Genomic DNA, 27880 nt, shown 5'->3' on the forward strand with positions numbered 1-27880 from the left:
CTGCGAAGATGGGGTACATGGGCAGGGAGGAGGGGGAGAGTGTGCATGTGAGTGACAGAGACTGTGTGAGCTGGCTGCTGGGGAAGTCTCTGAAACTGTGTACTGCCTCTTTAAGAAAGGCACACACTCACCTTTCAGACCTCAGAATGCAGCAGCTCCGAGTCCTGAGCCAGGCTGTCCCTTCTCCCCTGCTTTGCGGAGATGAGGTACAGGGGTGGGAAGAGGGGGACACCCTGACATCAGCACCCTCCTCCCCAACCCCTACTCTGCACAGCCAGCAGGAGGGTCCTGGGAGCAGCTGCAGGATGGAGCAATGTGGCTGCAAAGCAGTGGGAGGAGGAGCACCTGAACACATGCTGCTGGATGTTGCGCTCTGCCAATCAACTGGGCGGCACTTGAATCTCTCCTAGGCAGCCGCCCAACCGCGCAGCTTACAGGGAACACAGGTGAGTGGGTAGGTTGGGATTCGCTCTGGTTGGAGTGGGCGGGAAGTCCCTACCCTTCTCTGTTGTTGGAATCTCTTCTTAATTTTCTCCCACTGTTGGGAAAACCCTCTAAACAGCCAGATTTCAGGTGTTTTCAACTTGGAATGGGAACATTTTTTCTATCTGGTTTTCTAACAATAGCTGTGGTAGGGTGTGAGGAAATACAAACTGACAGGGGCAATGGTATTTAGGAGGATTGAGCTTCCAAAATTTGTATTTAGATTAGCAGTATTTGTATCTCTAGCCTCATCCCACAATGCTGAAGACTCTTTGACACAGCAGTGGGAGAAGTATTTAGGGAGTAGCTTGTCAGTCCAGTTGACAGAACTTTCTCCAACCGGTCCTTGAAATATCCATATCTGTAAAGGAGAATATTGCTTATATTTGCTTCAGTATTTATTACTGCTCATCAGGCTTTCAATTGTGAAGGGGTCTGGAAAGGGCAGAAGGTGAAGATCTGCTGAATGGGGTTTTCTGTGTGTTGAATACCCTGTTACAATGTGAGTGAGAAGGTTTCTTAGTTAATGCTTTGAGATCTTCAGATGGAAAATACTGTAGAGTACTTTAGTGTAAAGGATAATAAACTGAACAGAAATCAGTTATGAGGTCCCCATCTAACCTACGAAAAAGCTTAAGATACTGGAAGAACTTGATCACAACATAGTGGTTCCTTCTGTACTCAAAATGGTTTTGATATTGACGTGTAGGCTGGTCCGAACAGTGGTTTTAATTCCTAGTTGTATTTGAAAAATTAATCATTTTAGCAAGGAATGACAGAATTATAATGGAAAAGAAAGAAATAGAGTCAGTTGAAAGAAGTTCTTAAATATAAGCAGTTTAGAGATCCTGGTATCCATTATAGTAGAGCTCTTCAGTGCTTTCTTCAGAGAGGACAAACACCTTAAAAATACAGTTGTTCACCTAGTAGTGAAGAAGATTGTGCTTAATCTCAGTAACTTTATCAATTGTTAAACCAATCTCTAACCCCCTCTGGTTGAGGCGGTGTTGGTTTCCAAACTACAAAAGCATCTGCTTGCCACCTGGATCCACAGTAAGTTTTTTGGACCAGTACACAGCACCAGTACACTGTCATCTCTATTTTTGCTGATCGGTAAACTTATCCTGGCCTTGGATAGTGAAAAAAAGTCGTCTGGGCTTATAATGCTAAATCTCTTTGCAGCCTTTGACATTGTTTATTCAGCACTGATGAAGTGCACGCACAATATTTAGGAGCCAAGTGGGGCAGCAGTATATTGGTTCTGCTCATTCCTGTCGGACATATCCCACAGTCATGATGACCCCAAACTCCTTTCTTGCGGAGTTGCTTAAGCCTCACTGTTCCCTCCCTTCTCTTTCATATCTCATGAGATCCCAGACTGGCTCCACTAATATGTAGATGGCACTTACCTATATAGCTCCTCCTTCACCAATGTAGCTACTACTATTGCCAGGATGTCCCAATGCCCAAAAGAGATCAGAATGAAGAGCAGTTGGCTTGGGATCAATCCAGCAAAAATAGAGGTGACGTTAGTGGAGAGGGGAAATACTTTGAGGAATTTGCCAGTTATATGACCTAACCAAAAGACTGCAGGAGTTGGACCACAGATAGTTGAGGTGGTGTGATGTCTCTGTATTGTGTCTGACTCCTAGGCTTGCTTACTGCCTCTGTAGTGGGGAGTAACTTGTTCCCCTTTCATCTGGCTAAGAAGTTACACCCTTTCCGTTCAGACAAGGACCTAACCAAGGTGATACATGCCTTTATTTTCACTTCCAGGTTAGACTAATCCAACTTGTTTTGCTTGGTTTTGAATGTGACTGCTGCAAGAAGGTTGAAGTTAGTGTGGCACACAGCAGCAAGCCTACAAACAAGAAAGGCTGATATGGCCTTGTCTTTGCTTCACAAACTCCACTGGCTCCCCATTTGCAGAAATCCAAGTACTAATCTACAAAATCCTTTTTTGAAGTAGCCAGCTCTCAATCTGACACCACCTCACACTCTAGGATTTTAAAACTATGTTCCACAGGAACTGGGGACACTACTTGCACTATCAGGCACTGGGAACATCAGCAGGACCCAAACTATGGAACTAGTCAGAATAAATTAATCTGCACCTCAAGTCTGTGTTCCGTTCAAAGTATAGCCCTTTTGATAAAGCCTCTATCAAGTAATTATGACAATTTCTTAAAAATATGCTCCCATACAGTATACATTAATACACCTCTGTAGTGGAACCAACACGGCTACAGCAACATTACAAACACCCCTTTACTGGAATTCTGGGAAATGGAGAGGAAATACTAGTTTTTCAGGACTTTTTTTTACTGCTTTTCTTAAGTTTATTTGACACTTACTAGATAACAAGGTAATGGGGAATCTCTCTAAATACTCTTAATGGTGGTAGATTTTCAAGGACACAAAAAGCAATTGTGTCCAACCCTCGTTGGCAGCTGGGTGCCTAAATCACATTTGTGCTTTTGAATATTTCTCCTAATTAGAATAAACCTTCCATTCGTTAAGATGTTTAGTTGGACATTAGGTAGACCAGAAGAATCTATCAAAATGATTAATAATTAGTTAAAGTGCTTTGTAAAAGCATACTATGTTTTTTTAAATTCAGGAACCTCTCCACAATATCATCATGAAAACAAAATTCCCTCTGCATGCAGGCACTCATTAATGTAAGCTGTTAAAGCCTTGGCTTCATTATAATCAGCGAATCCAAATATATCTTGATCAGTAGATACCTTCAACTTAAATGAAAAATTAAATTCAACAGATTTAAATCAATCTCAATATTAAAAGCATTATTTTTGCAGACTTGAGTTCATGGCTGAGTCAAGAAATTGTATGCTTTCTTACTTACTTTAGAACTCTTTTGATTCTGTTGCTTTTGTAACTAGTTTCTGATTTTCAAGTTATGAGAAGCTAATTAAAATACATCATAAAAAAAATGATTTGTAGCAGTAGCCAAAATGGAATGGTTTCCAAAATGGCTTAGTTACTTGTATTTTGGCATTTGAATCTTTGTTTTGTTATAGTTTCAAATGGAATTATGTAAAAACACATTTAAAAGAAATGTGTGTTAATTGTTACAGCTCTGTAAAGTCTAAGGTGGTGCACTGGTTTGGGAACATGGTTAAACGTGATTTGGTCCCATCTGTGCTGTAAGAACCAACTGTATTTAAATGTGTTCTGGAACATTATAGCTATTGATAGTGTAGATAGGACCTTTGTTTATTTTACTGTAACTTTTTTTTCTGCAAATGTAACAAGTGTATTTGTTTTAATATGGAGATATTTTTAATTGGGAATCCCATTTTTATTGCTACTGTAGAATTAATTCACAAGATGGAGGGAGGGGAGAGTGTTTTATAAATTAAACTTTTTTTTTCCCCTTGCAGCATGCCTTTAAAAAACTTAAAACAACCTGTGCATTTGTTTATTTGGGTCCTTTTACCACACAGAGGTTGCTCCTGATTCCAGATCACATCACTTACCGTATATACTCGTTCATAAGCCCAATTTTTTTTAGTAAAAAAGGGAAGCACCAGAGATGGGGGTCGGCTTATGAACGGGTACAGAGAGGGAGAGGTGGGACACAGCCCCTCCCCCCAACAGAAGGATCAAGGAGAGGCAGCACAGCCAGCAGAGCCAGAAGGGAAGAGGCGGGGTCAGAGTCTCTCCACTTCTGGCCACGCTGCTCTTCTCTCCGGGGCTGGCAGGCTGCAGCCGTGCCGCTCGGCCCCGCCCCCCCAGAGCAGGCTGTGGCCGCACCGCCCGGCCCACCAGAGAACACTGCGGCTGTACCGCCCAGCCCACTGGAACATGCTGCGGCCGCGCCGCCTGGTCTGGCCCGCTGGAGAAGGCTGTGGCTGCGCTGCTCAGCCTGCCAGAGCAGCTCCAGCCAGGCCAGAGACATCCTCCCCTGGCCCTCCCCCGATAAGGTGGGAAGGGATGGGATGGGGAGAGTGTGGGGGTCCGGGGCTAGGGGTGGGGTCATGTGGGGAGTGGTCACAGGGGTTAATCCCGTGACTTCCGGCTTCTCTTCCTCTCTCTCTCTCCCCCCCCCCCACAAATTTCCCCACACGTTGCTGCCCCAGCCCGTCAGGGTAAGAAGCTGGCACGCCAGGACACTTTGTTTACTTAGGTTTACCACTGTGCCTGTGGATGCTCGAGGTAAACAAACCATCTCAGCCCACCAGCGGCTTATCCTGATGGCCCGGGAGCCAAAGTTTGCTGACCCCTGAATTATAGGGTCAGCTTATGAATGGGTTATACAAATTTTCCATTTTTACTTATCCATCTTCGGAGGGTCAGCTTATAAACAAATGGGCTTATGATTGAGTATATGCGGTAATTTTTTTTTCCATGGCTGGAAACCTGGCTCAGAAGCACAACTCTAACTGCTATCAAACTAACTGTTTTCTTGGTATGAATGCAGTGCTGAATATGGGCATCTGATTTCTCCTCACACCTGAAATGAACCCCTATTCAGAGGGGCTAAAAAACAAAACACAAACTCAGTTACCTTTTTTCATTCCCGTAACACTCCACCCCATGGATTTTTAACAAGCATGTTGCTGTGCCTTGGTTTCCAGAGGAGCGGATGCAGAGAACCGTCCCTACAATGGGGTGGGGGCAGAAAATGGAATTGTTGCAGCCAGGCTCCTCCTCTCCTATCTGGGCAGAGCTGAAGCCGAACTGAAAGAGGCCTTTTGTCAAGGTTTTCAGAGCAAGTTAAATTTATAAACTTGTAAATTGTAATTGAAGCCGCTACTGTCTCATTTTTCTCCCTTCTCCTCTCCTAGCCCCTACTTTAAAGGAGGAGAATGGAGCAGACGTCGTACTAATGAAAATCGCTTTATCGCATTATTTCTAACTTTATTTGAGCCTTCAAATTATAGAAGTGCCTGCCTAGTGTTTTATAAAGGAGAGGGGTGAGGGGGGAGATCTCATGCTCAAGGTGAGCTAAAAATGACAGCACTCCATGCTGAAGCTTTAATAAATAAAAGGGTGGATTGACATGGAAAGAGAAATCAAACTAGATCATCCAGCATTAAAGTATTTTGGAAGATCCCATTTCTGTGTACATTAGTCATCATAAATGGTGTGAAAGGCATGGGCAGGGGAGAAAAGAGCTTTAGGAGAGAATTGAAACAAATTGTGATATTCTTGAGTTGATACAGTGAGGCTTTTCCAGATGAGAGGAGCTGCAGAGGAGAAGGTTCTTGAGCACTCAGTAAGTAATGAGATTTTTGGGAAAAGGTGGAAAGGGAGCCAGTACAAGATGACTGTATAAGGATAAGATAGGTGGAAATAAATCCAGAGAAGATTTCTAAACAAGTAATACACTTGTATGATCCCTTGAATTCTAACTAATACGTACCAAGTATCAGAGGGGTAGCCGTGTTAGTCTGTATCCACAAAAACAACGAGGAGTCCGGTGGCACCTTAAAGACTAACAGATTTATTTGGGCATAAGCTTTCGTGGGTAAAAAACCCAGTTGTCCAAACATCTGAAGAAGTAGGTTTTTTACCCACGAAAGCTTATGCCCAAATGAATATGTAGTTAGCATTGTGCTCCTAGTAGCAAGTTCACATTTTTTCACCCTCTGCCTTGTGTGGTTTGCTCAGGAATCTGTGCAAGAAATGTTCTTTGGCCAATTCTTAAGGGGAGAGAGGAAAAACAAAAAAACCACAAGTTGTGAACTCTGAGAACTGCAGCTTGAACTGCAGCTATTCACTTTACCAAGCACAAATCTCTCTTCTCTCTCATATCTTTGGATTTAATATTATTGTCATTGGGGGGAACTTTCTGTGGTGGTTCTGAATTGATTAATCAAAATTGACAAAAAGGGCCCAGTGCTTGACTGTGTCCAGTTAAATATACAACATAAGTGGACCATTTTAAAAAAAACTTCCATCACTTGAGTCACTTCAAATTAGTGGCAACCTGTGAAAGATTTGGTTTAAGTGCCTTGGTTGGCTTCACATAGCAACTCTAAAAAGCAGGGGTAAAATCCAGTTCTTCAGGGCAGCATTCAACTGTCTTAACTATGAGGCCATCCTTTCTCTCCCTGCCTTTTTAACTACAAACCTTCCAACTTCTGCAAAAAATGAGGCAGAAGTCCTATAGCCAAAACCATCCTTCACTACACAACCCTGATTCATCTCCAGAGTAAGTCCATCCTGTGCTCTGAGTGAGGCAGGGGTTCTGCCCTTTCTGACTCTGATGCTTTCACTGGTAGTAAAGATGGAGTTTATCCATGGAACTCAAGAGCTTGTGTGCCTGTATCTTTTGTGGGCTTTGTAGATCTAATGGGCTTAAAGTCTAGTTTGGGTCAGTGAAGTTGGCAAATATATAAAGTAAGGAAGATGCATTTTTGGGTGTGCTCATTTTACTGTTGTAATTGTCAACTTTAAAGCATTTTTGATGACTTTTCGGTGAGTCAGTCCTGTTCATAACAGGACAAGTGTCTGCATACTCATAATAATTAACACCTTCCCCTCCCCCGCCCCCCCACACCATTGCCTTGGCACTTATTGGCAATCTCAGCAAAGACTCCAAGGATAGAACAAGTCATGGAGGCTGAACTCTGCTCTCACTCCCAAAGATGGTCTCTCCTGGGCAATGATCACTCCCATTGCTGGGATGGTATGGGAAACATGCACAGCTATACTATTCTGGGTTAAATAGAGAACTTCAATCATCCAGTTTGTCATTTGGGCACCTTTCATCATTGGTACATTCACAGATGAAATTTAGAAAAAAAGTCTAGTTGGAAGCCAGTTGTAAAAAGAAAGGTCCAAGATGTTCAAATGTTCTGTAAAAAGAAGAACAGGAGTACTTGTGGCACCTTAGAGACTAACAAATGTTAGTCTCTAAGGTGCCACAAGTACTCCTGTTCTTCTTTTTGCGGATACAGACTAACACGGCTGCTACTCTGAAACCTGTCAAATGTTCTGTGTTGCTGGATCAATTGCAGCATGCTGAAAAGGGAACTTGCACAACTATGCTCCTTTTGACTTGGTGTGTATTTCAGAGACTCCTCCAGGCTTGTTTACATGACATGGAAATTTTTTTAAGGAAGGCATTTTATTATCAGTTGGTTTGGGGCCAGGAATTCAGCGAGTTTGGCAATAACAAGCCAGGAAATCTTGTGTTGCAGATTTGAACGTTTTGTAAAAAGCAATTATGTAAGTTTTTCCTTCCTCGCCCTAAATGTATCTTACCTGTGTCTTCCTATACCCTAGAGATGTTGATGTTTAGAATTTGTACATAACTAGATGTTTGATTTATGTAACTACATTTGTAAATATATGCCCATGCAATACTCCTTGTGTATGTGTGTTAGAAATTATATTACATGTTTAACTTTATATTAAAATTCTAGTGGTCAAACACTGAACTCTTAGAGTCAGAAAACATGGGTTTGATTCCTGAGTACCACAGACTTGGATATCATGGCAAGTTTTGTTATAAATGTCAAGTATTTGTTATGATGAGATATAAAACTTGTTAAAATCTTTTGGCAATTTTTGCAAGTCCATGGGGGTGTTATGCCCTTTTTCTGAATAGCTTTCTGCCTCCCTAAAATTCACTCCACTGTTTCAACTGAAAACACAATTCTTCTCAACAGTTTAGGACAGGAAGTGTAATGTTGTTGTGTCACATCTGAACAGCTACTGGTAAAGTGATTCTTGTAGAGTTTGTAAAGGATTTGGGGGGAGAAGGGTGGGCATAGTGAGCTTTAAAGATGTCAGACACTATCAAATACTTCTGAAGGTGCATGAATTAAGATGGTGATCAGACCTGGACGTGGTGTTTTGAAATAGCTTGATCCTTTTTAGTGAACTATAATGCCCTTAGTGCAAAAGTTATCTGCATTCTCAACCTAGCAGCTTCAGAAGCATGAGAGAGACAGCTGGCTGTGAGGTTGAAACACTAAGGATAGTCGTTGAGCTTGGGAAGAAGGCGGGTACAGCTAAAGTTGAAACATTTAAACACTGATACATCTTCTTTGGAATAACGAGGAGTCCGATGGCACTTTAAAGACTAACAGATTTATTTTGGCATAAACTTAGGTGCCACCGGACTTGTTGTTTTTGTGGATACAGAGTAACACGGCTACCTCTCTGATACTACTTTGGAATGTAATCTTCCCTCTTTAAATATTTCATGTCTTAGGAACAGTTGCCTTTTCTGCACAAAAGGTGGTTAATGGATGGATTGTCACAGTGAAACAGCTAGAGAGACCTCTGGTGTGAAGAGATGGGGAGAAAGCATTCTTTCCTAGAGAAATGCATAAAATGGCAGTCAGTCCAGCTTGTGGAGAGGAAGCAGTGTTCCCATCTATCTCACCGTCGAAATAGGGTTGGATCTTATATGAGTGTGTTGGTGACTCAAGGAGTGCTTGTCTTACTCAGTTATCAGATGTTGTTTTGAGGGACACCCTTCATATGAGAGTGAGAGAGAGCGAGAACTGAAGCTCTGGGGCTTTTTTCCCCTAAGAGTAAAGTATCCTGGCAAAATTCCATCTCAAGTAATTACATTGTGCATTGCTAAAATTCCTTACAGCATCATCTGGATACAGTGAATTAAATTCACTGAGTAGAGTTAGAGCTGCCACATTCTATTGTGGAGACATCTGCCTTGCAGAGGAGGGCTGAGGAATGGCTGTATTACTGAGTGTAAAACCCTATTTAAATGTAAGATTGTTGTTTTTTATGGTGCTGTTCAAGCTCGTGTAATCTTAGGAGTTCCTTGTGCCAAAGAATCCCAAAGTGCTTTATAATCATTACATATACAGGAATTGCTCCTTCCCCCGCTCCCCCCATTAAAGCGAACATTTTTGCTGGCAAGAGGCCCCAAGTGGATACCAGTGAAGTACAGGAAGTGTCAATACAAGCTTCCCTCCTCCCAATGTGCCTAAACCTGCTAGGGCTGAGGATGAGTGGATAGCTATGTCTACCTGACCTATTCATTTGTGGGCCTCCACTGAGGCTATGTCTACACTATCACAGTAAGTTGACCTAAGTTACGCTATTCCAGCTACGTGAATAACTTAGCTGGAATCAACGTAGCTTAGGTCGACTTACTGCGGTGTCTACGCCATGCTGGGTCGATGAGAGATGCTCTCCCGTCAACTTACTTTACTCTTCTCATTCCTGGTAGAGTACTGGAGTTGACTGGAGAGCACTGTGCCATCGATTTAGCGGGTCTCACTAGACCCACTAAAACAACCCCTGGTGCATCGATCGCAGCAGAGTTGATTCTGTGGTAGTGTGTCTAAGATGTATCCTGAGACTGCCACCAAGGCAGCAGGTTAATCAGGTTCAGGATTTTTTTGTATATGGACAGATGCCTGCTAAATGCTGGCCTGAAACTAATTCATTTCACTTAGAATGTCAAATAGCCTGGGAAGTAACTTATTACTTCTGTCCAAAGGCCAGAATGGTACCAGTACCTTAGAGGTGAGATACTCTGCATACCGTTTGCCAAATTCTCAAGCCATTCAGTCACTTCCTATAGCTCTCTGGTATCTTGGTTTTTATTTCGTATCATATGTATAGATCTATTATTTGAAAAGCTAATTAGCCATATACATAAACACGTTACTGCATGCCCCACAGCCTAATGAGTGGATTTATAAATCTACGCATCAGGGCATTCAGTTCTCTTGGACGTTCATTTGACTACAAATGACTGCATCTCAGGGCCAATGCTAAATAAAAGCTTATTTTTCAAAATGGCAGGATCTGGCTCTCCCATTTACCTTAATGGAACTGCCTCTCGTTGCAGTACTCCGTTGCTGGGAGACTGCAGCTAATTTTTATGGTGCGCGTCAGTAGCGGTGACTCAAATTATACATTTCATTGAATGCCTTTTTCCTCTTTGTTTTTAAACTATCCTCTCTAAAAGGAGAGAAAATGCTTTTTGTTCTGGAGAGAACAGTGTCCAGACCAGTTTGAATCTAAACAAAGGGCCAGATTATCCTCTTGGTTAAATCATTGTAATTCCAGTGTCACTCCATGGGAGCTGATGGCCTGACTGAATTTACACCAGTTGTAACAGTCAAATCTGGTCCAAAATATTTAGGAGGACATTGGAGGTGGTTTATACTTCTCCTTCAGATTGCTGCATCCCTTTTGCAAACTCCTGCATCCAAAACCTACTCAATTTAGCATATTCCATTTTAAAGAGAAAATGCCAAAGAGGATTGAGGTTTTTTTCTTCAGAAAACTGCATAATTCCAGTTCACAACACAAAAATATACAATGGCTACTGCTGAAAAAGCGCTTCCCACTAACAACTGTTACTCAACTTGCATGTGTCTCAATACATGCATATAAATAGGATAACGAAAAGTGGGTGTGAATGGAGATTTAGGCGGGGAAGAGTGTGTCTAATGGAGAATGCTACTATCTAATTGCTCTGACAACATCAAAGTTCCGTGCTTACCAAATCAGATTTCCTTTTCATGTTGAAGGAGATGGTAACCCTCTCCCTGATGTTTGCATCCCACTTCGTTTTTTTGCAGTGGCTATTCTTAATCTTGTTTGAGAAAGCACTGTAAAATGGTGTGTGAGAAGCCTGCTTGCTTAAACACGCAAGTCATGTCAGCTGCAATGCGGCAGTGCTCTGTGCTAATGAGGTGAGCGTTCAGAGCAGCCTTCCTCTTGTGTGCTCGCGCTCTGTGTGTGTGTGTGTGTGTGTATGTTTGTATACACACACACACACACACACACACACACACACACACACACACACTAGTAGGAAAGAGGATTGGGGAAAGGGATCTGTATTGGGAATGGCTCTTTCTGTTCTTTCAAAAAAAAACAAAAAACAAAACACGGGTTCTGTGTGCATGTGAAGGTGGGAGGGCATCCTTCTCCATGCATTGCAGGGCAGAGGTGGCTTCTCATTTCTATTAAAGGCATGGTCTGAAATGTGGGAAGAGAGATATGAGAGGAAGAGGAGCAGAAAAGACCTGTCTCCAGGAAAAAGCATTAATTCAAGTGCTCCTTAAAAGCAAAATGAAACACAAACTGTTGATATAGCAGTTGCATACGATGGATTAGCACCCCTGTTTTAAAAATAAATACCCTTTTTTGCTATGGGGATAGTAAGCAAATACACTGTACCAGATTTGAATTGCTCCAGCTGGCTTCTACTGTTTATGGAAATCTAAGTGCATTGTCATCTCTCTTCCTATCTCTTCTCTCCTCCTTTAACCATTACGGTACCAATAGCAAGTGCCATCACCTCAGTGAATTGCACTGAGTGATGGGTTTCCATCAGTTTTCACTTTATTGACCTGACAAGATGGTCAAAATGACTTCTCAGCTCCCAACCCACTGTCATCTGCTAGGTCCTCCTCGGGAGACTTGACATCTTCCAAAAGCAACCCCATCATACTTACTTTCCTGCAACTTGTTTCACTCCAGCTTTCCCTCCCACCCCATCCCTCCAGACACACAGACTTTGGATTAGTTTGGTATTTTCCCATCTCTAATAATTCATCACTCTGGGGGCTAGTCCAGGATTGTCCAGTCCTAGTTTTAAATATATCAAGGGGGACAGGAAGGATTTTTTGCCTCTGTGTACAAAGTGGCACAGTTGACCAGGTGCATTGTAAGAGTAATGGGGTGCCATTTAAACATGAGGCACTAGACATCTGTTAGATGCAGAATACAGATGGATCGATGGTGTGATCTGGTATTATGATTATTTCTATGCTTTGTTTATCCATCTGTTGTCTTCTTGAGCCCTTGGAGTTGATTGGAATGGCTTTCCTTTCCTTCCCTTCTGTAGGTCTCCGGGTGAATGGGGAGCTCATTACTGCCTATCCACAGGTGGTGGTTGTACGTGTGCCAACGCCCTGGGTCCAGAGCGACAGTGACATCACGGTCCTTCGCCACTTGGAGAAGATGGGTTGCCGGTTGATGAATCGGCCTCAAGCCATCCTCAACTGCGTCAACAAGTTCTGGACCTTCCAGGAGCTGGCTGGTCATGGTGTGCCTCTCCCAGACACCTTCTCCTATGGTAAGCCCATTGGGTTAAAAGGGCAGCATACTAAAAGCACTTACAGCAGGTGGGACATTAGTTAAGTTTGGAAAGGCCCTTATTATTGGGTTGCAGTGTGTAACTGCTCTATAGGAGTGTTGTGTGGTGGCTAGCTTGGGGATTGGGAGTCAGGTCTGCTGTTCTATTTTGGGCTTTGCTGTGACACCGTGGGCAAATCATTTAGACTCTGTGCCCCGCTTTCCCCATCTGTAATGTGGGGTATTGTGAAGATTATTATCTAAAATACTTTGATATCTTCAGATGAAAAAGCTGTGTCCCTTGCTTTACACACAGATAACGTGTGGAACCTGATGCTTTCCTGAAGTCAAGAATTTAGCTGTATTTGAAAAAGGATTAGAAATTTATATGACCAAGAACATCCACAGCTATACTGGATAGGAAAAAATGTATAAGGGTTCAAATCTTCATGCTTTATTACCAAAAACTGCCTGGTAGTAGGAAGATAACTTCCCCTATGGGATGATTATTCAGTCTTTGTCTACAAGTGGTTTTATTGCACCTTCCTCAAGTGTCTGGTATTGGCCACTGTCAGAGACAGGATACTGGGCTAAATAGACCTGTGGTCCGATCTAGTATGGGAACTTCTTTGCTTTTAACTGTAATGTATTTAAGAATGGAAGATTCCCTCTCAGCATCCCTTTCTGCCAAGGAAAGGGGGAAGCTTATTGTCTCTGTGCAGATACACCATCAGGCTGTAGTAATGGGATCTGTCATACAAAGTCTCCTTGACAGGAGAACTGATCCATGAATAAAGTCTGTCCGCCTGTTACATAAACTAATGTGATATAAATAAAACAGATACTTATTTGAAAAGTGACTGTGTCCTTGCATTAGAGATTCAGATGTCCCAACTGTTGAGGAAGGGGAGACGTGTGTTGTTCCTTTGAGAAAGGGGGACGTGAAGCATGATGGGTAACCAGAGTGTATCTCCTATCCTGCACAGCTCTCCCTGTCTGTATAACAAATTGTACTCAGGGTTGCTCCCTCTTCTGTTTTAAGTGGTAGGTGGCTTGTAGAGGGTGGCATTGCCAAGAAAAGCAGGAGATGTTGAGCTGCTCCTGTTCCATCATGAGCAGCAAAATCCAGGGCAGTGGTAGCTGCTGCTCATTTTCAAACCATCACCCTGACTTCAGTTCTCTGCTTTACTGCACAAGCCTCTGAGGGCTCTCATTCTCTCTCCCTCTAACCCCCTCCCTTCTGTTCCCCACACTACAATCAGCCCTCTGAATGAAGGGTGACTTGAGCTCAGGTAACCTTTAGATCATTAGGCTGTTATCAGGTAAACAACATTTAAAAACTACTCTTCTAGTGGCTTTATAGATTCAGTGGGATAGAGGAGTGGAAACATTAGTCCCGGAGTTAGGGAGGCAGGCTGAGATGTGAAGAACTCAGATCTAGGAATCTGGGGAGATAGAATGGGATAGGATTTTGGGGGTGGGGGTGGGTCTCTATATCACATCTTGTCCCCCTGCTACATGTAGCCAGGGCGGACCTGTGTCTCCAGAGCATCCCCCTGTTGGTTCCCTGCCAGGTAGGTGGGAGGCAGGTAGGTGGGAGTTGATAAACATGGAGATGGAATAGGGAGCGGGAAAGAGCAATAGAGTTTGGGGCATTCAGATTTGGGGATAGGGTTTATCCTCATGGATAGGGATCAGGAGTTCCAGGGAGTATTGGGGCATATTTGGAAGGAAGATGAAATAAGGGCAACAGTACCCTTTCCCAATTACTAAGGGTTAATGTCCCATAGATGACACGTGTCAGGGAAGTGCTGATCCTTCTGAATGACCTGCCTTCTATTAACCTTTGGCCTACACTGCTGTCTTCAAGATCGGAGGTGGAAGGGGTGTAGTCTGTATCCAGCAGTCACAGATTAGATTGATAGTATCTGACTGGCAACATGTAACATATCTTGGTTCTCTTCTTGTCAGGTGGTCATGAGAACTTTGCCAAAATGATTGATGAGGCGGAGGTGCTGGAGTTTCCCATGGTGGTGAAGAACACACGAGGTCACCGAGGTGGGTGCAGAGATGTGGGGAAGAGGGGTGTGGTGGTAACCAGCATTGCAGGGTTCCATGTGTGGTGAAGGGAAAGGATTTGAAGAGGCTTTATGTTGGGGGTTAGACTTTGATTTCATTCTCTGTCTAAATCCTTCCAACTTCTGAATTGCTTCTGAGCATTGAACAGACTTCAAACTTGGGAGGCAGCTTTTAATACAGCTGGTAATTTGTTCAAGGAGCATAGAATAGAAATAACAAGGATCTTGCATGTGGTGCATTGGCAGAGCTGTGTGAGGAGCCAGGACTGGAATAGCAGAAGGTTTCTACAGCTTTTGATTGAGTGGCATGGGCACAACTGTGGAGAGAGGCTCCAGGACTTGGAATAATAGTGGAATTGAGGGGAAATTTCTAAATAGGCTTAAGAGACTACATCTCAGTTCAGTGACCCTTAATATCTTTTTCTGTCTGCTTAGCTTTGTCAATAGTTGCAAGGCAATAAGTACCAAACTGGACCTAAATTCTACAACAGGATTTCTGATTCTGTGACATTGGGCAAATTCAGCAGCAGCTTCAAATAACTGAATAAGAACCTCATTTTTGTAATTTAAATGTTAAGTGTTAAATCCGTTTATCTTAATGTTAAATCAGTATATTATCAAATGAAGACAGGTGTAAATTGATGTTTCCACACAGGTGATTGCACCAATTTAACTAAATTAACTTTAAAAACTGATTTTAGTTAGTGATGAAAGTTTCTTATGTAGCCAGAGCCTTAGATTCTGGAGCATGATTATGCAGCAAAGGGTGAATTTCATATTTGTGGAATATGTGGGACCCAGGATTTTACTTGACACTCTATGGTATTCTGCTGATTAGATCTACTAAATAAAATCAATTAGATAGTTTACAGCTATCAAATTTCTTCTCCTTCTCCAACCTGGACTTGCATAAACCCGTTTATAAGGGGTACTTTAAAATACACTTAATCCGGTGTCTCTGTTCAGTGCCGTTTCAGTGGCATGGATTCTTAGATGAAAAGCTTCCCCCTAAATACTTTGAAATTAAATACAGAAGAGCAGATAGCAAATGATATTTTAGAAAACTATGGCTTGCATGTTATATATGGTGAATAAATTTAACCATTCACACCTAAGGCCATTTGCAGTGCAATTTGCATCAGTGCAAATGAACACATCGCTTTTTATCAAAATGCCACACATCTCTGGTACCACATAATCCCACTGAAATGGGCAATTTCCTACCATCTTCCAAGTCCTCGTTTTTTTTATCCCCATTTTGGAGCACAGCAGCTGGTGAGAGTGGGGAAGTAGGGGATAAGAAGCAGCATGAGGAGAATGAGTTTACGTGCTGCTGGGACTGAGTAGGTGGTACCAGTACCATCTTAAATCCTTCAGAAGCAGAGCTCCATTATTGCGGTCTTTTGCAGCTCCATGTTATATAGGAGTCTTTTGCTACACAGACCCTAAGCCCTGAAGGAGCAGAGTCTGCTGATGTGGTACCCCCGACACAGTACTTCATCTCCTCTTCCTTCTGCTTTTTTTTTTTTCCTGTTTCTTCATTAAACGAAGCAGCTTATCAAGGGATTTTGTAATGTTGTAATGTTGCAGCATAATTCAGTGAAGCTCTGCCACATAAATTGGTGGTGCCTTACTGCAAAATGTAACTCTAATGTGCCACATAAAACAAGGGGTGTCGACAGAGGAGGAGAGCAAGTAAGAGGTAAGGCTGATGAAGGAAAGGAAATGAGTTGCAGAGTAGTGGAGTCTGTTCCCGAAGTGCCTTTCACAGACACCAGGGAGGTTACGTGGAGGGATGGGAAGTTTCTGTGAGGTGAGCTGAGAAAACAAGGTGAGGAGTAAAAAGAACAAATCAGAGATTGGCTGAAGCAAGTCTTTAGAATAGTTTGCTGGCAAGGGGCATTGAATTTCTAAAGAATCAAGCTAGCCCTCTTTCACCAACTGTCAGGATGCCCCACAGGTTCTTATTTTTAGTGGAATAAACTGCTGAAGTTGTCATTTTATCAGCTCCATCAGAGTCAGTCACAGCTACATTTCTGTCTAAACCCTTATGCTCCATTGGACGTCTGTCACCCCAGTACTGGGTTGTTGTGGGTACAGGGGTGCTGTTTTCCTCATGTATTATTATAAGGATTTTACAGCAGTGGACTTATGCCATAGCGTACTTCCTACAGTGCATCTGGGTAGAGTTCTAAGTTAACTTTGTTTTTATACCTTGAAGTTCCAGCTTTCTGCCTGAAATGGGGGAGAAGTTTTGCTGTTGGTTGCATGTGTGCTTCTCTCTGTGGTTTGTGACTCCTCTCCTCTCTCACCAGGCACCTGTCCCAAAAGGGGTGGGAGTTACAAGGCCCAGTTTCTCTATTAAAGAGCCTTTTTGGCTGACTTACCACCCTGACTGTCTCAGTACTTGGTACATTCAGCAGCACTGAAGCAGTTGAGTACTGATCTATACAGGAGAATGTGTAAAGGGATATAAAATATATCCAGCTCATGAGGATAGGCAGGGTTTTTTTGGAGATTCTTCATGTGCTGAATCTATAACACAAGACAAGTCTAGTGGTTCTTGCCCTCTTTCACCAGTCCCCACTCCATGTTTTCTCTTGGAACAGGCAAAGCTGTATTCCTGGCACGAGATAAGCACCATTTGGCAGACCTGAGCCATTTAATTCGTCATGAGGCCCCTTACCTGTTCCAGAAATATGTCAAGGAGTCCCATGGCAAGGATGTGCGTGTCATCGTGGTAGGCGGCCGCGTGGTGGGGACCATGCTGCGCTGCTCAACAGATGGAAGGATGCAGAGCAACTGCTCACTTGGTAGGAATGGCATTGTTTGTGGTCTTGATTGGAATTTGTGGAGCCCAATGGGAGATGAGTGGCAACCCCAATTTAAATGAGAAGTTTCACATTTTATTTTTTATTGATTGATGTTTATTACAGTAATGCCTAGGGGTCACCTGAGAATGGGACCCCATTGTGCTAGGAACTGTACAAACATAGAATGAGACAGTCCCTGCCACAATTAGCTTATAGTCTAAATAGATAAGACAGTGTGGGAGGAAAAAGCAGAGTGAATGATGCAATGGTGGCAAATGTCATGTTAGTGCCATGGTATTTTTGTTCTTTCAGTGGGGTTATATTAGAAAGGGATAAACTAGATCAGGGGTTCTCAAACTTAATTGCACTGTGACCCCCTTCTGACAACAAAAAATACTACAGGACCTCAGGAGGGGGGACCGAAGCCTGAGTCTGCCCAAGCCCCGCCATCGCAGGGGGAGGGGAGGCAAAGCCAAAGCTCCACCTCCCCAGGTGCGGGGGTCAAAGCCAAAATCCAAGGGCTTCAGCCCAGGCAGGGGGCCTGTAACTTGAGCCCCAGCAAATTTAAACCAGCCCTGGCACCCCCATTAAAATGGGGCTGCACCCCACAGTTTGAGAACCGCTGAGCTAGATAGAAAGACACAGGAAAAAAGGGGGTGGGAGGGATTGGAGCAAACCAACCAGCACAGGGGAGAGAATGTTCAGAGTGCAAACTGGAAAGAGCTGCCTGACATCAGTGTCTGTCAGCCCCTGCTTAAAGTGTTTAGTGTAGCTGCTGGACCAGCTTCAGTCTCTGACTGGCTTCTCCGTGCAATTTCTTCCCAAAGACACATGGCTCCTAGTGCCCTCAAAGTTGGGGGGTGGGGGAGAATGTCTCCTGCACAGTTCTGAGTCTGGGGAGTGCTGTGGGGGGAGAGTTGGCCCTGGCTGGGCCCCATTTTTACCTCCTCCTTCACATGCAGTACAACTTCAGTTTTCAAAATGTTATGGGAGATCAAAAATGTTTGCATAATTGGGGAATTGTCAGTGTAACAGGTACAAGGGGACATGACTCAGTTTGAGAGAGGACTTGAGGAAAGGTGTTTCAGATAGAATGCTCAATAGCTTAATTCTTCCTAAGATGCTGAGCATCCACAGTTCTCATTAAAGCCAGTAGGAGCTTTGAACATCAGGCCATTAGTGTATATGGCACACTAAAGCAAAGATCCCAAAGAGCTTGGCAAAACATGTGCATATACATTTCTGAAATCCAGATATACTTCTGAACACTTACCCACCCACCACTGAAATATAGACATTCTGGGGCAGCTGTTTTAACATTAAACAGCAGTGCTATGTAATATTTTAGTACAGGAAATGAAGAACACTCTATACAATTGAAACTGCAAGGGGAATTGTAGGGAAACAAAATAACTGCTATCCAAGCTAGAATTCAACCTGGACACTGGAGTTAAGAAATCTGCAAAAGATTTTTAAAATGTTAGGTCAGCAGCACCCCCTTTTGTTTTTTTGGGTGGGGTGGAGAGACTGCTTTATACTGAGTAAAGGTGGCCTTAAAAGGTTTTTGTTAAATGTTTTATGACTTTTCACCTTGCAATATTTGGAATGCTATGTCTGGTCCTTCCTGGTCTTGTTCAAAGGCTTCTTAAGAGTGCTTAGAGATATGTATTGGGAGCCCACACTTTGGCTTAAAGGGCGGGGTGCTAAATCTGCAACAAAGATGCCCTTTCTTTCAAATATTCATTAGGCATTTGAATTAAGTAAGGCATTGTTTGAACTACAGTGGCACAGCTATAGTGCTGCAGTTGTGTTTTTTGTGGTATCATACTGTAGATCAGGGGTTCTTAAACTGGGGGTTGGGACCCCTTGGGGTGGCAAGGTTATTATATGGGGGGTTGCGAGCTGTCAGCCTACACCCCAAACCCCGCTTTGCATCCAGCATTTATAATGGTGTTAAATATATAAAAAAAGTGTTTTTAAGTTGTAAGGTTGGGGTCGCACTCAGAAGCTTGCTATGTGAAAGGGATCAGCAGTACAAAAGTTTGAGAACCACTGGTGTAAATGCTTCCTACGTCCACAGAAGGGGTTAGGTTGAGCTAACTATGTAGGACAGGATGCAAAATTTTTCGCAGCCCTCACTGATGTAGTTAGGTCAATCTAATTTTTAAGAATAGTCTGGCTTAAATGTTAAAAAGAAAAACTCAACTGCTTAGCTTTCAGGCTTATCTTTTGTGATGTCATATCACTAATTCTTCAGTTACCGTAGTCTTCCAGGATAACGAAGGTCTGAGTAGCTAATAGGAGAAGCAAGCAATGCTCTGAGGTGGGGGGCAGAGGGATGACACTGTCTCAGACCACCTTCTAACGGAACAAAGAAGGAAAACAGACACATGGCTTTTTTTTTCTTCTTCGTCTTCCTTTTTTTTTTAATTTGCAGGTCAACTTTAACACCCCTACAATTAAAAAATGTGTTGATATCCTTCCTGACCAAAAGTGGTCACACCCTTCCCAGCAGCACTCTGGATTTGCCTTGGATGTTTCCCATCCAAGAACTGAGCCATCCCTACCATGCTCAGCCGGTGACTTTTGACCAGATCGCAGCCTGAGGGCTGACCCTTATTTTCCCTTTTGCCAGGCGGTGTAGGGATGATGTGCTCACTGAGTGAACAAGGCAAGCAGCTGGCAGTCCAGGTGTCAAACATCCTGGGGATGGACGTGTGTGGCATCGACCTACTGATGAAAGATGATGGCTCGTTCTACGTCTGCGAGGCCAATGCAAATGTAGGTTTCATTGCCTTTGACAAGGCTTGTAATCTAGATGTAGCTGGTATCATAGCGGACTATGCCGCTTCTCTCCTTCCCCCCGGTCGCTTGACGCGGCGTATGTCTTTGCTCTCTGTGGTGTCCACGGCCAGCGAGACTAGCGAGCCAGAGCTGGGCCCTCCAGCTAGTGCCGCTGTCGACAATATGAGTGCTAGCTCCAGCTCTGTCGACAGCGACCCTGAGACCACGGAGAGAGAGTTGCTCACCAAGCTCCCGGGGGCTTTATTCAACATGAACCAGCTACTAGCCAATGAGATCAAACTCCTTGTGGAATGATGCCACGTGTAAATACATGACCAACAAAACTCCTGTAAATTTTTTTTAAACCAACTTGCAATGCTGTTTATCAGAGAAGCTCAGGGAGATGAATGGAGTGGGGAGAGAATTAGTCAAAAGAGTGAGATTAAAAGGTGCATATTCTCTGATTGCTGCTCTTACTTTTTAATCCTGCAGAACATATGATTGGTTTCATTTTTTGGCAGCCAATCTCTAGTCCATGATACCCAGTTCAAACCCACATAGGGATTTTATTTATGTGCAGCTGTGGTCCCAAGCTTATCGCAGAACACGTGTATGGATGGGGAGATATTACAGCACAATTCACACTTCTGGTTTTGGAATGCTATCTTGCAATTCTCCAAAAGCATCTGTGAACTAATGCAGCTGTGAACTCTCTCCTACCTCTTTAAGAGCTTGATCTTGTGAATTGCTTGAGTGCCTTTAGTTTCCAAGAGAGCTGAGGGTGCTTAAGGTCTGATATTTCAAAGGTGCTGAGCATCTGCAGTTCCCATTCACGGAAGTGGGAGCTGTGAAAGTTCAGCATCTCTTAAAATCAGCCCATTGTGACCTTGCAGGATCTGGCCTTAAGTGATGGGGCAGGGACAGGAAACTTGAGCTTTTAGTACAAACCTGCGACTTCTGCCATCTCAGTATTAACTGGCATGTGTCCACAAAAATGTGTCCATATTCGTTTATAAAGCTTTTGAAGGGGAGATGTTTTTTAAATTTGTGTTTTTTATCATTTTAAATCCTGGGGCAGGTATGTAGAGGAATCAGTCATGTTCTCATTTATGGCAGAAGTGGCACGTTTTAACTATTTTTGCACGATTGGAGGAGATAAACAGCATTGTAATGTTTGGTGTACAAAATAATGTTTAATCCAATGTGAAAAAGAATTACACTAGTTTAAAACAAATGTGCATTGACTTGTATTTGTTAGTGTTTTAGTCTTTTTGAGAGAGAGATGCTATGTTAATGTTCCATTTTTTTTAATACATGCTAGTCCAACACACCCTTCTCTATGCCTGCATCTTTAACAGTGGCCAAAGTGAGAACACCACAAACTATTTAACAAAACACTGACTTGAAGCCTGTAAATCATTCTTTTATTTTTGTCGTTTTTTTCCGGGAAATGTGGTAGGGTGTGGAGGAGGGAAAAGGTTGGTTGAAACCTCGAGGACATTTAGGATAAAGGTGAAGTTCGTTCATTACCACTATCACTAGGCTTGTATTTGCCACATGGAAAATGTCTAAACTCTGATGTCAGCTGAGCTCCAAAGCATGGATCCAGGGGAAAAATACCACAGTTCTTGGCTTTGGGAAACTATGCAGCAGATTTAAAAAATAATAAGGCTCAGCTAGAATAAAAATATAAAAGGCCACAAGCAATGAATAGATGGATCCTGGACCCTGTGTACGTGTGCGTGCTTTGCTTTATTTCGTTTTGGTTTGGGGCTGTTCAGTTTCATTTTTTCAGGCTGATTGATTTTCTTTCCTCAGTCCTTCTGGCTGTGCATTTTCTCATTCAATTTGAGCAGTTTTGGGAAACAAAGAATCAAAACAGCAGTGTTGGGTCCATTTTGAAGTCCCCATCTTCCTCCTCACCTCCTGCTTGTTCCTTCCCTCCTTCTGGGTTCATAAAGCACTGGAACTATAGATATAGATATATATATAGATAGTTATATATAGATATATATATGCGCCTCTTTTTAGGGAAAAAAAAGGTAAAACGTTTACGACTGAAAGATGGTTTTGTGAAAAGAGGGTTTGGAGGGGGGGTTGTGTGTGTGCAATGCTGCTGTTATCTGGATACTTTAAAGGAGCATGTCCCATGTATCCGCTGAGGCTCTGCGCTTCCTACCCCTGTGGCCCCTCCTCACCTCTCCGCTGCTCTGCTGCTTTACCACTCGCTCGGATCTTAAACAAACACAACTCATGGACACTACGGAGAGAGACTTCAAGAGGCAATAAACAGAACAGTATTAACCTGCTTTCATGGAGGTTTGATCATGCTTATTTGTACAGTTTTTTTTTTAATTTTAAAAAGGAATGTAATAAAATGAGGGTTTTTTGTAGAATTAAATATTATTATTATTAAAAACAAGTGGAAGGTTGATTGTTGATGTTAGCTGATGGAGTGATCCAGATGATCCAGCAACAAAGAAGTTTCAGCAGTCAAGGTCATCTCTGAGGTTTTATTTCTGAGCCTTCAAGTGCACAGATTATAACAAAAGAACACAAAGGTTTTTCCTTGTATAAAAAATCAAAACACCCCAGCACAGGTTACATCCAACCCAACTTTCTAGTTACTGGGTGGGAAAGCTCTGCCTCCTCACAGCTCTTCTCCCCTCATCTGCTTACTTAAGGAGCTGTTTTTTAAATAGTGTTCTGTATTCCCTGACTGAGCCTGCAGTTTCCAACTCTACTTTAATATACACACTGTGAGCACCTGTGTGGGATATAAGTGAGGGAGGGCAGACAAGTCAACTCCATGCCAGCTGGAAGTAATCAGCTAGAGCCTCTGCACTACTGTCCCAGTTAGTAAAGATAACTTGTTGGAAAGAGGCTGGTAACAGCTATAGGATCTGAGCTGTCTTGAGTCCCCACATTGCTTGAGAGAATAAGGCTGTGGCAGCAGGGACTTGTTAATGCATCTCACCTTTAGAATTTCCTACTCACACTTCAGAGTAATACAGATTTGTGAAGTGGTACACATACTTTTATTCTGAAACACACAAGCAAATGGACTGAAGGGTATCATGTTGTGGCTGGCTCCCTTGTAATGAGATCCTCTTGTGCGATTGGTGCTTCTTTTGCAAGATTGGAGAAAAGTCTATGGGTAGTTCTTGTTATGGGGAGGATCAGGAGTTAAAACTTTACATACATTCATGTAGACAATAATTCTTGATATTGCTCATGGAAAGCCTTGCTGAGGATTCAAAGCTTTGTCTATTTGAATCAATCTTGTATGTTCCTCTCCCCAACCTACCCATTGTTCCATGGTCAGTGAGATGTATGGGGTGGGGAAGAAAAAATAGGTTTCACATGTAATACAACTAAAAAATCAAGCCTGTGCTAACTAAGAGATGTCTCCCATCACATTTAAACACTATACAACTCCGCACTATGTGCTATGTTCTCTTCACTTCCACATCCTAAAGAACACTTTCCATATTCCAGTGCCTTAATAGAGCTAACATTACCTGTCATATTCTGCTTTGGAAGCTTATATTGGAAAGGAAACGTAATCAAGATACACTGAGGTGTTGTTGTTTTTTTTTTTTTAAAAGGGCTGATACAGATAATGATGGTGCATGAGTTAATATGTCTATTTTTTTAAGGGAGGGGAGAGAAACTTGAGTGAGCCAAGCAGAAACTTTTGTTTGCAGAAATAAGTTTCTTAATTTAAACCTGATGGAATTTGTTATCCTGTTTGTAAGTGATTTTTTTGAGGGGCGTGGGGGGAAGGGTTGTGAATTTTTCTGCTGTGAGATTAGATCACATGTTTACAATTCCTTGTTTACCATGTTTAATTCTAAATTGTCTGTATGGCTTTGTATATTAAGTATTTTTTTTTAATTTTTTGATGTGTTTTATAAAATCGCCTCTTTCTGGAATGCTACAATGCCTCATCTGTAACACATGATGGAAGAGTGATGCTCTGTATACACATGGACTATTTTTTTTTTTTTTTTTTTTTTGTGTTCCACCCCCTCCGAGCTATGTGGTCATGCTTTGATGGCTTTTCCACGCCTGCTTCACATTTGCAATCTTTCATGTGTGATATCTGCCCAGGAAACGCTTCTGGAACTACAGTGTATGTTGGCCAAAAAAAGAGGACATTTCTTCAAAAGTTGCACTGGACTTTTAAATCCAACCTGTGAAATCAGTAACTCTTTCTAAATCTCCTCTCTTCTTCCTCAAATGCAAAAAGCCCTGGTTGGTTAAATATGTAAGGGGCCTCACGGGCTTAGAGAGACTTTGTGAAAGCAACCCGTGCGTACAATATCTTTCTCATGGCTCACTCTTTTTGAGAAGGTTTATGGGCTTTATGGCTGGTGTGAGACACACGACCCACTCCTGTTCTCTCTATGGAATTGTAGGTGCTCAGACAGGTAACCTCTGCTGCTACTGTTTTTTTCTTCATTTTTAATTTTTCACTGTTCTAGGAATTCCTTTAAAATGTTAACATATTGCAGGATTTATAACCAAGTGTTTGCTGCCTTTTCCTTTGGTTTTGTTTTTCTTTTACGTCTCTCTTGACCTCGGAGAGAGTTCCGATGGCGGATTTTAGCCCACTGTTGGTAATCTCCAAACCCCTTGTGTTCCAATTTTCAGTTGAAATGTTCGGGTTTTTTTCATTTGTTTAGACCAATTTCACAAAGTGAAGTGTGGGTTTTGGGTGGGCATTGTTATTTTGTTTAACTGAAATTGTTCTATTTTGTGTGTATTATTTTTTTCTTTTAAAAAAGATGTGTTCTAACAGTTCGCACTTTCTTACTGTTCTTTGCAAAACTTTTCAGGAGCCAAAAAAGTCAAACAATCCAGAGAAAAACTTCCCTTCTCCCCTTTCTGATGGCGAGAGTGAGAGCTTATGAAAAGTCCTTGAGAATGTTCCTTCCTAAACTTTTCTCCCCAGTAATGCAAGCTGGTAAAACAGTAAACGCAGCAGTTTGGTGGCATCCAAAACCGACCTGTTGGCAGGTAAATTCACTCTTTCTGCTCTTTTTCTTTTCTTTTTTTTTTTTTTTTAACCCTCACGTGTTTGCCTTTCTTCCTTCCCATTTCCCCCCATCCACCCCCTAGTTTGATGAAGCTTCTCAAAGGATGTCTTCAGTATTGAGGCTTAGAGAGCAAATCCTACTTTCCTCCCCTCCCCCTCCTGTGTACAAGCTAGATTTTAAGAAATTTTTCAGGGTTTCTCCCTTAATGTGCTCAGGTGAGCCACCGTGAGGGTGGGTTAAATACCATTGCTGTGTCAGAATGATTGAAGGGATGATGTCTAACTGCACAAATGCGACCATCCTCTGTGTGTATCTCTACTTTTTCCTTCCAATATGCTATTCTGGCTTAAGTTTTCACAGGGTTATGGTGCTTCCCCAGGTGCACGGTGAGCACAAAGTTTAACAGCATCAATTAGCAGTTGAAAGGTATGGAAAACTAGTATTAAAAAGGTTGGATTAGGGTTAAAATTTTGCAGATATGGGGGAAGTGGCAAATGGGAGAATACCTCTGCTAAATAGAATAACCTCTGGACTATCTGTTTCAGGCATTTCTAATGATCCTCCTAACTATAATATCCAAGCACCAATAAATAATTTGCCCTTCTGAGGTACCTCCCATCCACTGATCTCAAAGCACTTTGCAGATGTTGACAGTTTAGCCTCCCAAATCCTTTGTGGGGTAGGAGATTCCTTGTTCTACAGGTGGAGGCAAAGATGTGAAGTGGGTATGGGAGGGAGTTTCTAAGCAGGGCAAGTATGACACTTCAGGATGGCTTACAAGTGCTCCCTCATATAATTTATTTCTGGGTATGCCTGCCCTTCTTTTGAAGATCTTTTGTATATGTGAATAACTCTGATCTTTGTAGGCATTAAAAAAATTCTGCTTGTGACCTTCTCAATTTGTTTCCTCTATGCTCTAGAAAAGAAGAGTGCTTGTGTATTCAGCTTGTGTGAGCAGCAATACTCAAAACAAGATATTGGGTGTGGGGGGGGAAAATAATTTTAGATAGAGCCAAATTTTGCTCTGTTATGCTAATCTGAAATATCAGTGAAATGACCAGATTTTCAAGGGTATAACAGAGTATAGAATTTGTGCCTTTAATTTTACATGCAAGATAATTGTACAGACCTGTTATACTCACATTTCCAATGCTTTTTCCTTTCAGACACACCCACTTCTCTCGTCTCACCACTGGGCAGGCCTATTCCTTTATTTGTGTATATTTTTGTGAATCAGCTGCTGTAAGACAGTGTAACACTTTCAGGCTTTCAGGCATGTGGCTGGGTGTCTTCTGTTTCGGGGAAAGATCTGCGGATTTGTAATATTCTTCCTCCTCTCTCTCCTCTCCCCCCCCCCCCCCCCCCGTCGCCCTTAAGTTAACCAGATCTGAACTTGCCTCTAGACTTTGCAGCTCAGACCCACAGCTAACACATTTCTTCGAAGTTTTCTTGGTGGTAGAAAATGTTACGTCCTATAGTGTTTATAAACAGGCTTTGGTGGGAAGCGTAGAAGAGAAACGCTATTGCAGTCCACTGAAGCTAATGTCTCAATCCTCTACTCTCCCACTCCTGCCTTGTTGCTGGAATGGCTTTCAAAGCCTGATATTAATCTTGCTTGTGTCCAGTGCTTTGCAAAGGGTGTTGGGTGAGGGGAGAATGTTGGAGAAACTTGAATAAGCCTTGGCACCTTAGACAAAGGGATCCCAATTGTGTAATTATGTGAGTGCTGAACAAGAACTTCTTCTGTATGCCCTTCTGCTGCAACAGAATAATAAAACTGGTAGGTGGCAGTAGCAGAAGAAGGAACTAATGTGGCTGGGACCTGCGAAACCTACAATTCAAGGAGAGATGGATTGCAAAATGTTAACTGAAGTAAGGGGGACAGAGGAGAGAGGCAGAGTCCTTGAACTGTCACTTTAAATGGTGAGTGTGATTTTACTCAATTCTTACCTGTCATAGGAATTGTCATAGTAGAATGGACACCTTAGCCCTTCTCGACTAGTGTCGTCTGACGTTCAGCATCCCACTTCCAGCTGCCTCTGACATGGGCTAACACAGTGGTTCTCAAACTATTGTACTGGTGACCCCTTTCACATAGCAAGCCTCTGAGTGCGACCCCTCCCCCCCTAAATTAAAAACACTTGTTTATATATTTAACACCATTATAAATGCTGGAGGCAAAGCAGGGTTTGGGGTGGAGGCCAATAGCTCACGACCCCCTATATAATAACCTTGTGACCCCCTGAGGGGTCCCGATCCCCAGTTTGAGAACCCCTGGGCTAACACTTGGATATCTGAGGGAGACATAAGCCTCCATAATACTACGTGTTGTCAAATGGGAAGAAAATTTCTTCCTGACCCCCAGCCAGTGATCAGCCCTGAAGCCACAAGACTCATAGCCAATATGTTTAGCTACTCTGTGTGCTATTCACCTTATATGAATATATAATCCTTTCTGGAATTTTTGAGTATTAATCTATAGTAGCAAACACCACTTGATAAATATATTTAACATTTCCTCCCCCCAAATACTTTCCTTTGTACGTTAAAATCAGTCACCTGTTTAATCTCAAGTGCTCTTGTCGTAGTATTCTGACAGGTTTTCATCCATTTAGTGTATGTGGGGAGCATT

The 27880-nt window shown here is 42.5% G+C and overlaps 2 protein-coding genes across 3 annotated transcripts in view; both read left to right on the forward strand.

Moving 5' to 3' along the window:
* Window positions 1-21536, forward strand: part of RIMKLB (ribosomal modification protein rimK like family member B) — a 66325-nt gene extending 44789 nt beyond the window's left edge. Inside the window, exons 4-7 of the mRNA XM_005295738.5 lie at window positions 12302-12532; window positions 14503-14589; window positions 17219-17422; window positions 20058-21536. Of these exons, the coding sequence (XP_005295795.1) occupies window positions 12302-12532; window positions 14503-14589; window positions 17219-17422; window positions 20058-20521 (986 nt within the window). The 3' untranslated portion in view covers window positions 20522-21536. The remainder of the gene's footprint in view (window positions 1-12301; window positions 12533-14502; window positions 14590-17218; window positions 17423-20057) is intronic.
* A 146-nt stretch (window positions 21537-21682) lies between these two features.
* Window positions 21683-27880, forward strand: part of LOC101943388 (alpha-2-macroglobulin-like protein 1) — an 85304-nt gene continuing 79106 nt past the window's right edge. Inside the window, exons 1-2 of one of the 2 annotated variants that reach the window (XM_008173622.4) lie at window positions 21683-24639; window positions 25048-25228. The gene's annotated coding sequence lies outside the window, so the exon portion shown is untranslated. The other variant, XM_042845538.2, reaches the window with a different exon arrangement.

Source organism: Chrysemys picta, chromosome 1 (genome assembly GCF_011386835.1).
Source record: "Chrysemys picta bellii isolate R12L10 chromosome 1, ASM1138683v2, whole genome shotgun sequence".
Classification (NCBI taxonomy): domain Eukaryota; kingdom Metazoa; phylum Chordata; order Testudines; family Emydidae; genus Chrysemys; species Chrysemys picta.